At 43.0% G+C, this 12121-nt stretch overlaps 2 protein-coding genes across 4 annotated transcripts in view; both read right to left on the bottom strand.

The window, feature by feature from the left end:
- The window catches only part of LOC128872070 (transient receptor potential protein), a 10610-nt gene extending 4671 nt beyond the window's left edge, over positions 1 to 5939 (bottom strand). Inside the window, exons 1-9 of one of the 2 annotated variants that reach the window (XM_054114393.1) lie at positions 4600 to 5939; positions 3089 to 3311; positions 2528 to 2672; positions 2276 to 2371; positions 1884 to 2026; positions 1050 to 1251; positions 791 to 961; positions 431 to 665; positions 73 to 225 (exon numbers count right to left, since the gene is read on the bottom strand). In XM_054114393.1, the coding sequence (XP_053970368.1) occupies positions 73 to 225; positions 431 to 665; positions 791 to 961; positions 1050 to 1251; positions 1884 to 2026; positions 2276 to 2371; positions 2528 to 2672; positions 3089 to 3243 (1300 nt within the window). In that variant the 5' untranslated portion in view covers positions 3244 to 3311; positions 4600 to 5939. The remainder of the gene's footprint in view (positions 1 to 72; positions 226 to 430; positions 666 to 790; positions 962 to 1049; positions 1252 to 1883; positions 2027 to 2275; positions 2372 to 2527; positions 2673 to 3088; positions 3312 to 4599) is intronic. The other variant, XM_054114392.1, reaches the window with a different exon arrangement.
- A 1627-nt stretch (positions 5940 to 7566) lies between these two features.
- The window catches only part of LOC128872071 (FMRFamide-related peptides-like), a 5809-nt gene continuing 1254 nt past the window's right edge, over positions 7567 to 12121 (bottom strand). The window contains exons 2-3 of one of the 2 annotated variants that reach the window (XM_054114394.1): positions 9503 to 9918; positions 7567 to 9267 (exon numbers count right to left, since the gene is read on the bottom strand). In XM_054114394.1, the coding sequence (XP_053970369.1) occupies positions 9063 to 9267; positions 9503 to 9918 (621 nt within the window). In that variant the 3' untranslated portion in view covers positions 7567 to 9062. The remainder of the gene's footprint in view (positions 9268 to 9502; positions 9919 to 12121) is intronic. The other variant, XM_054114395.1, reaches the window with a different exon arrangement.

Raw genomic sequence — 12121 nt, 5'->3', positions numbered from 1 at the left:
AGATCGACGTATTTCGCGAGAGGAAAATGGTCGATTGAAAATATTTTTACAGGTTCATTCGGATCTATTTACTGATAACATAGATGATGACACCGGATTCGACGAAGCCTGGAATGCAGCCACGTTCTCGTCTCTTCCACTCAGCTAATATGTCCAGCAGCCAGGCGTTCCCGAATAACTCGATTGCCAGGTACTCGATGCGTTGCGACGCCATCCCCAGCAGCACTAACGCAAATTTATAATTCGTTCGAATCTCTATTAGAATGCAATTACCAGGAACTAATTCCTTTTTGCGTGCGTCACGCGAAGAAACCTTTGCTAAAAGTTAACAGAGGAACTCTTTTCTTCCAAAGAATTCATTTTTATCATTTCTATCGTTTTTTTTTTTTTTGTTGCGGGATTTATTATTCCGTAAATCGATGGCGCTTACTCAGGAAGAAAGCGTAGGAGGATGAGTGACATATGAACTTGACGAACGGTTTCTTCATGAACAGACCCATAGGCGAGGTAGGCGAGAGCATGTAGATCGAGCTATATACAGGAAACATGGCGCCGAGTTTCCCGACTTCTATGAACTGTCCGATCATGCTTTTCCTTCTGAAGCCCGGCAACCCGTCGTACCAGATCGCAGCCAGCAGTTGTTGCACGTTCGGGTGGGCTACGAACTTTAAATTTTATAATTCGTTGTAGTCGAACCGACAACTTTTGCGAGAAAGTGCGAACCCTCTAAAAATGATCGTCCTTTAAAAAAAACAAAGAAGAGGAAATACGAAGCTAGGAGTTACTTCACCTGTTTCTGCTTGTACTTGATGGCCAGCTTGAGCCTGTCCAACGTCTGTCTCTCACCTGGTTCCCAGTTCTCACCGTGCGGATTGTAATTCAGCATCACTTCCAGTTCCAGGGACGTGCGCGCGTGATCCAGCAGAGAAGTGGCGAAATTTTGCGTCTGCTCTCGCATCTCCTGCTCGCGAACAACGTACAACGACGTAATAACACGTAAGAATGATCTTCATCGAAGGGGTTGTACTTCGATCCTCCTCGTTACGTACATTGTACTCGAATCGAAATTCCTGCTCCATTTTGCTCAGTCGTCGTAGTTCCCAGGACAGCTCGAAGGCCGTAAGAAGAGGATCCCTCGAGGACAGGGCGATCAAAGATGGCGAAGTGAGGGCGCGGTACGCGTTTATTCGAGCTTGCGAGTGCCTCAGGGAGTCTTGCTCGCTGGACGTCACGCACTCGTCGCAACCACACCTACGAGTAGAATTATATATCGGCACAAGATAAATTGAACACGTGTCAATTGATATGATTCGTTTATTATTGACAGACCCAGTGCGAGCACGTGCTGGTTTTGCAATAACATAATTAGCATTCTTAATCGAATAAACGAGCGGCGAGCGAGGAACGAGTATTGACATGAAGCCCAATAACTTGGAACAACCGGTCGACTTCGATTTAAGGTTTTCGAGTTAACGCCGTTTTAGATAACCGTTCCTGCACACGTGACAACGTTTATAAGGTGTTACGGACGATGCGTCACATGTATATCTTGGCGAAACGTCAATGAATTTTGTTCGATTTTTTTTTAGGAAAGATTCTAGGTATCTAGAATCTATCTAGAATCTTTAAGTGATTTATTTTTGTTAATTCTGGTATCTAGAATCTACGTATCTAGAATCTTTAAGTAATTTATTTTTGTTAGTTCTAGGCCTCTCGAGGGTTGAGGCCTTACTCATTTGACTTTCCATGTATCGAAAGAAATTATTTGTGCGTTATTTTTAAAAAATTCGCAAAGAAACGCCTTATTTTAAACATCCTTCAACATCCACTCTTAAGATGGCTGCCTAAGACGTCTGGCCCCGGGTTGATCTTTCTGTTTGTACCTGGCGTCATGGGGAGTAGGGAGCGTCGCGCCACGGTCGAGGAGTATCTTCAAGATCTCGTAGTTGTTTTTGTGTGCGGCCAAAATCAGCGGTGTTATGTCTGGAGTGAAGTTCGACGACGACCTGTCGACGGCTTCCCAACTCTGAAAAGAAATCGTCAACCATCGACGTACAACTTTCTATTCTCATCCTGAAGAGCGAAGGCTTCAATTCTTGACAACAAAAATTCCTGAAGTCTTGACGATAATTAAACTCTTGAAAAACAAAAAAATCACTGGAGTCTTTAATTGCACAGGGTTTAAAAAATAAAATTTGTTAATTTTAGAAAATATTCTTAAACGCTTAATGTAAAGTGTGGTTGGATTAGGCTACGATGAACGTGTTGAACTCACGTAAGGTTGCCCGGGCGTGTGTGTCCTCTCCTCCCATTCCAACAGGATCTCCACAGCTTCCACGTACTCCTCCTTTATGGCGTGTAAGAGTGCATCCTAAGGGAAAAAGGAGGAATTATGTGGGGAATGCGCTGCGCTTTTAAATGCCTAGCCTTGGCGTTGGATAATTTATTAGGAATCTACCTCTACGTGTTCGTATACTTTACTACTTCTTGTGTTCTTTAATTTTATGGGAAAAACCCAGACTTTTACCTTCACTTGGATCCCGAGCTCGAGGAGCAAATTGATCAACTCGACGTTTTCGTTCTCGATGGCGGCGATCAGGGCTGATCGATCCAGGGGATCCACGCAGTTGATGTTCAGCAGCTCCGGGTGGTCCTTGTTCTCCTCCAGTAACCTGTTTCAGAATGTCATGAAATATTTCAAAACACAGACGGACGGTCACGTTTGAAATACGAAAGTTGAACTCGGAATGTCGTCTCTATAGAATAGAATAGTCGAAACACGAAAGATAGTCGAAATACAAGTAAGATACATACGATAGAATAGTACGAAGTTTACAAAGTTCATAAAGTTCTTGCGTATAAGAATCCATTGGTTACTCGAAAGTTCGAAACATTTAAAGATATAAATGACGCTATGCTCTGCAGTGTGCTTCCGGCAGCTACTCAAAAAACTCCGATCGAAAATAAGAGATTCGATTAAGATAAGAAAAATTTAGAGAAAATTCTCGATAGCGGCGTATCGTTCCTAGCCTATCATTTATCGCGATCTCGCGGACGATTTATCTTCCGCGGCAGCACGAAGGATTACCTTTTGACAGTGGCACAATCACCTCGTTCCGCGCTTAGCAGGAAGTGCTTCTCAACTGGGCCAAGAGCATAGTCCTGTGGTGGGGTCAAGGATTGCACCGACGGCGCCCTCGCCTCGTTCGCCAGAAGATTTTGCTGCGACTCGGACGGATTCATTTTCCCACTGTGTTTATCGACGGGCCCAGATATTCGCGTGAACTTGGTTCATCGATCCCCAGGAACGCCTACGTACGACAAACAGAGACAGGAAAATCCTGAGCCACGCGTGGGACGACGCTAATCTTCTACTGTTAGGCCCCACGAGTCCTTTCTCGCGTGTTTCGAGCCCCAAAGGACGTGGAAAGGTTTGATTGGCAATTGTTGAGCGGTTAATTAGCTGCAGGGATTCTCTCGTGAGTCGCCAGTGTGGGAATTGTGTAAATAAGCTCCATCGTTGGAAGGAAAAAATGTTAGGTTGAGAAAATATTGGGTCTCTTTTAAATTTTTCTTCCTGGACAAAGTTGAAAGTTTAAAGGTGAAAGTTCTGAAAGTTTAAGCAATGGAGTACGTATTGGAAAAAGTATATGAAATGCAAATGGAGACGAATGATGACTTAGAGTCGAGTAGCTTAAAACAGATTTTCATTTTAGAGTAGTGTATAATATTATATATATATATATAAATTCATAGAAGGATCAGTGTTGAGTTAAGAGGAAGAATTAAGACTCCGATAAATGATCGAAAAGTTCGAGAAGAAATCCCTGTTTGCAAATATAATAGAAATTAGTTACTCGAAAATCTAGGAAAGGAAAGTTCGAGATCAGACTCGAGAGTGGAGGATTTGTCTACAATGATCCGACGATAATCTCCTAAACGGGAGCCACGTCATGCTGATCGATTGTCCTATATTACCCGAACGAAATCCATAATTCGATATCGAAAAGGGATTTAATCCGAGCGCCGCGATTAACATACTTCCCGACCGTTGTGGCGATACGTTTTAAATGAATACTTGAAGTCGGATTTGTACGAAATAAACGAATGCGCCTTCGAGTAGTTGCCAAACGTAATAAGAAAAAAAGGAATAATATTAATTCGATTAGACGTATTTATCAATTGCTGTCTAAAATTTCAACACTTTCCAGTAAGCACCTCGCTGAAGAATAGTTTGCACGTCAACGTGGTATATAGTATCAGTTACATCGCTACGAACCAATTCGAGACGAGACGTCGAGTGATGCAGGTCGACCAAAAGACCGACCCTTCAGAAACCGAACAGATTTCAAGAACTCTCCGGCACAATCGCTGCCGCTCTCCCAATTTCAAAGAATTATTCTTGCCACTCAAACAAAAACAATGAAAACTATTGCACGCTTTATTGCTTAATAAAAAAATAGTGACAGAATTTTTAACAAAATTCTACTCCTAGTAAAAACTATTACACGCGGTTTCCTTTGCTTTTTAATAAATAAAAAAAAAAAAAAAAAGGAGACAGAACTTTATAAAAATTCTATTCCTACGAACTCAACGAACCTTCTCCCTCAACCCTCGTCGACTATGACACGTATTGGCCTCGAAACCCAGTTTCCAACCGCACCGACACAAAACCATACCTGGTCCAAGGTGTCGATTAACGGGAACCCATGGCACTGTCCGTACAGGTGACACGGGAACGAACCAGGGACCTCGTCACTCCTGGCACTCCGTTCGTCAGGGAACGGCGAAACTTTGTGTAACGTTGGATAAGAATAAAGACAAAAGCCGTGCGTTCACCAGCTCTACATAGTTTAGGGAAGCCTTAGGACGTCGGTCAGCTGGGGCATGGGATTAAGTACAAACACGTGGGTCTCATCGGAACTAAGAGAACCGCTTCGCGAACCGACCGTCTACCTGGCTGCCGTCCTGGCCATCACATTGCGCATCCACGTGCAAGATATCCGCGTCCCTAAGAAATATCAGGTCAATTCACCCGACCCGTACGCGGGTACTTGGTATCTTTGCTCTCTTATTTATTTCTTTTTTTCAGGGTTATTTTCTAAGACCTCCTCGACGACGTTTACATCTATCAGCAATTCGTAGCGATTCGGATGTATCGGTACGACAATCGAAAGTAATTTGGATGCATGCTTTGCGTGGATAAGTATTTACGTCAGCGTAAGTAACTTTCGAAAAATGTAAATTTCTATTGTAAACGTTAAGGCCTTGTATCGGGTAGACTGGAAAGTAATGTCGTTTTTGCAATTTTAAATCCGTGTTTATCGCTCAACAGCTCGTTGATGTTTATCGATCACCGAAAATTTGCACACTAGGTGGCTGCTGATAACGAGAACGATTACATAATTGCTTAAAAATAGAAATTTATCAAAAATTCGTTTGAATTTAATGTAAACGAAACGACATCACTTTCCAGTCTACCTAATAGATCGAGTCATTGTAAAGATGAATTTCGAGCGTTGTATACGAAACAATGTTACAATTTTTTCTCATTGTTTGTTGAACGTGACCACCGAGTCCCTTGAGCACTGGCGAGAATCAACCATAACTCACGGGATTTAATGGACGACCGAGGGTGGACCGAGGTGGAACACCCTCGTGGAGACCTCGTTCTTCTTCGTTTACCTGGCCAAACCACGGATAGGTGTTTTTCTGCGATTTTTCTTTCGCCAGTTGTACGTTGTGTTTAATGCAGAGGGGTGCGATACTCGTGTCACGTCTCTGACGACCGTCCAACGAGGTTCTGGCCAGATGGGGAGGAATGACGACGTTAAGGAGGAAACAGGATAAAGACAGAATGAGGACGGAACGGGGTCGTTTCTTTTAATTTTCTGTGGGAAAAGCGAAGCTGGAAATTGTTTATATTAAGAGCGCGTGGTGGTTCGCTACTCTAGTACCATTAAAATCTAATAGAACTTTAAATTGGACTCTTTTTTCTCTGCTTACAGTTTCGTAGATGTTGAAATATGCTAGTACTTATTATTAATTATTTCAATGACGAAACAAAGAACACGGAGGATTTGAACCCGCGATCCTCGGATCCACTGTCGACCGCTTTACCTACGCGACCAATCCCGTACCCTACGTTTCGTGTTTTTATTTGACTCCTTATTGTTGGGTATGGGAGGCGCGGATACTATACTCGGCTATCCTGAATTGATATTCATTCGCCCTCGAATGTCCGTTTTCTCGGGTTTCGCGTCTCAACAACAGTGCGCGCCGCACCCTCTTTCGCGAGTGTACTCCCCTCTCTCTTTCTCTCTCGGGTTTCGCGTCACAACAACAGTGCGCGCCGCACCCTCTTTCGCGAGTGTACTCCCCTCTCTCTTTTTGGAACGTTGTTCTCTCTCGACGCCTCATTGTTGCCCGCTCCACCGTCCTTCGCGTGGCATTGTTGTTCATCGTCACTGGCCGGTCCTCTGCCGCTGCCCCCCATCCCGGACGAGCCCCCATATGTAGGAGTCTAAACGAAAAATAAGGCACGGAGATTCGAAGCCACGATCCTTTGACTCTTTATTCTTGAGTATGGATGGCGCGATACTACGATATCATACTTGTGTCAATCGATAACGCAAGCTCTACGTTAAATAAATTAACACAAAATGATGGTAACTTTAACAATTTTCTTTTTTTGTAAATTTAACAGACCTGTAGTGTCAGACTTACCTTAAAAAATGTGTTCAATCTAAAAACGCAACCATTCGTTAAATAATAACACAAATATCTCGTTAAGAATCTAATAGCAAGTAATTTTGACATAATTGTTATGTTAATTACCTGCAGTACTTTATCATCACAGAACTGGTGTAAAACATTAAAACTAAATAATACACGTAAAAACGTATTTTTAAGGTTACTTATTGGCTGCTATTTTCTGTTTCAAAAAGGACCCGGAAGTATCCTCTTCCCTACCGTTTTTAGACGCTCCACGTTAATGAATAATACTACGACCAGCCGAGGTCGTGGGTCGGTTACCTGAAACGAGCCGCAGCGCGGCTGTTAGCAGTTCGTTACGATATAAATTATAAAACATCTACTCTGGAAGTAACCTTCTTTTATACAAAAAGCTTCCAGGAGTAGGTTCATATTGTGTTGGATTTTTAAAAGACAGCGAAAATTTCTTTACAAATTTTTCAGTCGAAACTACGTATAACAAAACTCTTCGATCGTTACCGCTCGAACGTATTTATTTTAAACAATTGCCCTACACGATTCATTCTCAATTCAACGACCGACCGAGGTGATTCTCTCCGTTTGGTGGTCCATTTCCTGAACCCTCAATTTTGCATTTATTCCAGTAGAATAAAAAAAAAAAAACAGGGTTGTTACAGTAAAATAAAACAGAGGAAAACACGCGCGGAGTGATACGTAAGAATTAGAGTGCCCGCGGTCGGAAAAAGGTAAATTCTCGTTTGTCCCAGTTTCACCCTGGGACGAGGGCGTTTCTTTTATGGTCAAGGAGATAGAACGCGCAGAGACAACAACCACGCTTCCAGCCACTTTTGTTTGTTTTTTTTTTCCTTTAATTTATACGCGTGTATTAAATTTACATTCACTTTAAGAACGACGTTTAGGTTACAGACAGTGCGCAGTACCGTGATACTAACTCTTATCGTAAATTGAAGGGTGCGGAGAGGGGGGCTGACGAGAAAATAAATACTTCGTAATAATTATTAAAGGATAAATAAGTTTATCCTTTAACACGTTGATCGTCAGGTCACCCAGAAATTGGTGACGGGACATTTCGTTAAGAAACTAAAAAACTGAAGAGAGATATTCATCGCGAGGCGTACTCTTCGATTTTATTAAGGGTTACAGAAGATCGAAATTTGTTTACAGCCCTGTTTCCTCTTGCATCCAGCAATCTCGAAATGGGAACGACGAAGAGGATCGTCGTCGACGATAGCGACGTATCTTCTTCGGGTTTAATCCTTTCGTGGTACGAGAAAGTTTTCCACGAGAGTTGTTGCACCGTACGCCAGCGGCATTCGTGGAAATCTCGAACGTGATTGACACTAAACTTTTGTAATGCATGCTACAGAAAGTAATCATAATCGTGAATGTCGCCTATAGATGGCAGTAGTACGGAAAGGGTCGAAGTGATCGTCGCCAAAGTCGATAGCAATGATTAGACCTTTATATGTACATTGAATACTGATTGAATACGCGGTGGAGCAGGTGGATGTACATTAAGGTACCCGTAAGGAATATCGTGGAGCAACGTTATTCGCCAGCCGAGTAATTTCTTGTTACGTTTTCGCTGTACGTGTTGGACAGCTAGTGATCGATTTATGAAAATAACTTGGTTAGTCTGTATTAAACGAAGAGAAGTTTTTGTTACCCGAAGTAGCGCGAAATGTTCTTCGACGTACTTCAAGCACAGACTGAGAGACTATGGAGACTATCAGTAGAAACTATCGTACAATAAATATTCCTGTCCTCGCTGTCACAGAGATGAGAACAAATAGAATCGTTTCGTAGCTTGCACGCTTCGCACGGTATAAACATAACCATCGACACAGAGAACCTCCTGAACAAGACACGAGATGCCTCGAATTTTATGCGTTTAATCATCGCTAAATAAATCAAAAGTCTATCTTCGAGGGGTGAGAGGGGGAGGGGAGGCAATTACTAGTTCGAATAGCTTAATGTTAAAATAATATTAAGAGTAACCACGTTACTGGATCGCCTCCGAACAAAGAGCTCGCGGCTTTAGTCGTGGCAGTCGCCAATTGCGTTTCGTTACTCTTGCATTTCAATTACTTTAAAAAAAAAAAAAGAAGGAAGCGGTCCATCGCGTCGCGGCTGACTGGAGGAAAAGGGAGGCTGATTCGATTAAACGAAAATGAAGGTCTCGATAACACGATCGGCCGATGATAACGTTGTTCGCGGGAATTTCAGGATCCGAAGGTGTCTTCCCCCTCGACGTTCCCGTTTTGATTCCTGCACGCCCGTCGACGCAAATCCTGACGATGATCGCTCGATGGACCTGGGCAAGGGCTTTACTCGTGCTTCGAGTCGAGTCGGTTCTCCAGATAGCTCAGAGAGTTCCTGTGCTCGACGTCGACGTCGTCGAGGACGTTGCACAGACGCAGCAACCTCGCCTCGTAGGGGTGGAGATACTTCGGCTCGTCGTTCAGCATCAGGTCGGAGCACATCGCCGTCAGGTCGATCTCCAGGGGGTACATCTGCGTGTTCCTGCCGTATCTGTCGAGAAAATTGATAATAGAAACGGCGAGGAGATTTAGGGTCGAAGACACAAGGACAATTCGTTTCTCTTTCGATTAAATCGGGGCGGTATGCGATGCTACGTGGAATTGAACTGAATTTAGGCTACATTAGGTGGACAAATAAAGGCGAGATATTCGTGAAACTAGACTGTGGATGTTCATGCAAATTCGGTATGGTATGTCTTCTCAGCAGCGAATTCGTGAGCACTAACGATGCTTGCCTGATGAAGTTCAGGTCGTTCCTTCCCCGCTTGAACTCCCTATTGGCAGCCTTGTAGCCGGATCGACCGAACCTGATGACCACGTCCGGAGACTTCCATCGCGGATACCTGCTGACCTTGGATCCGTCGTCGGCCTCGCCGTCTAGGAGCTTCTCGGCGTTCACTTCGGAATCGCCACGGCCGAATCTGATGAAAGACGACGAGCCAACGTTGCTTCGCCGTTCCTTGGAGTCGGCGTCGTCGGAACGACCGCTGTTCCCGTGCCTCTTCAGCACGTACTCGAAGTCGCTGGGCGCGTCCTTGAAGATCCTCAGGTTCCCGTCGGCTCTCAGGGGCGTTAGCATGGAGGAAGACACCAGGAACCAGTTGCAGAGGAAGGGCAGCACGTAGAGCGACGATAACGCACTCTTCGACAAGGAAATTTGGTGGTTCAACGATCGATACTCGCTTCGTCAATTATTAATAAGCTTCCTCGATTAACCTCTTGGCATACAATTTAATTTCAAATCACTAGTGTCGTAATCGGATTTATTATTATATATTAATAGATTTAGGGTTCGTTGGCCAAGAAGTTGATATACTTGATATTTGTGGGAATCTAAACGAAGATCTAGACTCGGATCCACAGTCGACCGCTTTACCTACGCGACCAATCCCGTACCCTACGTTTCGTGTTTTTATTTCCGTTTTCTCGGGTTTCGCGTCTTAACAACAGTGCGCGCCGCACCCTCTTTCGCGAGTGTACTCCCCTCTCTCTTTCTCTCTCGGGTTTCGCGTCTCAACAACAGTGCGCGCCGCACCCTCTTTCGCGAGTGTACTCCCCTCTCTCTTTCTGGAACGTTGTTCTCTCTCGACGCCTCATTGTTGCCCGCTCCACCGTCCTTCGCGTGGCATTGTTGTTCATCGTCACTCATCGTCACTGGCCGATCCTCTGCCGCTGTAACCCCCCATCCCGGACGAGCCCCCATATGTAGGAGTCTAAACGAAAAATAAGGCACGGAGATTCGAAGCCACGATCCTCGGATCCACAGTCGATCGCTTTATCTACGCGACCATTCCTGTACCCTACGTTTCGTGTTCTCATTTCGTTCCTTATTTCGAGTGTGGGAGTCGCGAGTACTATAATACAATACCCGCTACTAAAACGCCTATTTTTATGACGTTCGTAACGTTTGCTAACGTGACAAATCTACGAAGAATAAGAATTGAAATTGCATCGAAAGGAAAAGCTTCGTAAACTCGAAGGTTGCATCAGCGTAGGAATCTCGACTGTAAATAAAGCACAGTTAATCCTGCATTCTAAGGTTCGTGTTCTTGTTGACTCCTTATTCGTGTCCTTGAGAATTTGAAAGATTCTGCGGTTTCCTCGAGATTATTCGATACCCGCCGCGATACCGCTGTAAATAATATCGGTGTGTTATTAACTGCCTTAAGAGGACGTTTAGCAACGGCCCTGTACAACGAGCAAGATTAATATGTTGCGTTACGTTACTTTAATTAACCCCGTACGCGCGCACCCTTCGTAACGGTCGTGTCGTCTACGAACCAGTTTCTACTAAAAAGTAGATTTATGACCCAAAAGAAAAAGGATATTAACGGAATAATTTAGAAGCGATTTATATTGGGATATCGCAGAAAATTGCCCCGTTCTGTAACTTCGATGATACCGATGACCAGGATGCGGATTTCATGCATTTATTATATTAATTAAGAGCACATAATTAGATAAATATATTATCGTAATTAGATAAATACGTATAAAATAAATTTTATTTAAAAAATCAAATTATGGAAGAACGCAATACAGACAGGAAGGATAAATATATTATCGTAATTAGATAAATACGTATAAAATAAATTTTATTTAAAAAATCAAATTATGGAAGAACGCAATACAGACAAGAAGGAGGATTAAATTAATTTGCCCTGCCTTAAATTAATTTGCCATGCCGTTGTAATGTTACGCGTAGATCACGATTAGGAAAAGGACTGGGGAAAAAACGACGGTAAGAGAGGGCGATCCGAAGAAACCCCTGTCGTACGTAATGATTCGTTGAACTTGGAAAGAAAATAGATTTACCACCTTGTATTCTCTCACGTTTGTTCCATACACGAGTCTGGATGTATCGCGGACAATATAAAATAATGATGCACAATCTTCTTCGAGTGGGAGACTAAATAAAATCAAAGTTCCAGGTAAAGTTAGGCTTTGGAAGCTAAAAATATTATTATTTAATAAAAATATTATCGTTCAGATTTCCATCTTTGAACTTCTGATAAGACCTTTGGGAAAATTGATTTCTATCGAATGTTGTGAAATTGCTCTGTGTTAAAATCTCGCGTCCTATTATTGCACACCAGTTTTATAAATATCGTTTGAAATACTCGATAGAAAATGATACTCAAAAATTAATTTCACTGTACACCGAGTCGCACTCCCCATCCACCCCCAATTCAAAGATCTATATTTGAAATTTAAGCATCTCTATGTATCTATTATTTTATATTAAAATTATTCAAGGATCCTCGAGAGCAAAAATAATCCTCAGAAATTCGTTTCGCAATTCCTTAAGTCACACTCCCTATCCACCCCCAATTCAAAGATCTATA

The sequence above is a fragment of the Hylaeus volcanicus genome, chromosome 2 (genome assembly GCF_026283585.1).
Source record: "Hylaeus volcanicus isolate JK05 chromosome 2, UHH_iyHylVolc1.0_haploid, whole genome shotgun sequence".
In the NCBI taxonomy this organism is placed as follows: domain Eukaryota; kingdom Metazoa; phylum Arthropoda; class Insecta; order Hymenoptera; family Colletidae; genus Hylaeus; species Hylaeus volcanicus.
Note: the sequence above shows the minus strand (reverse complement) of the source record. Positions and strands in the feature narration are given on the sequence as shown.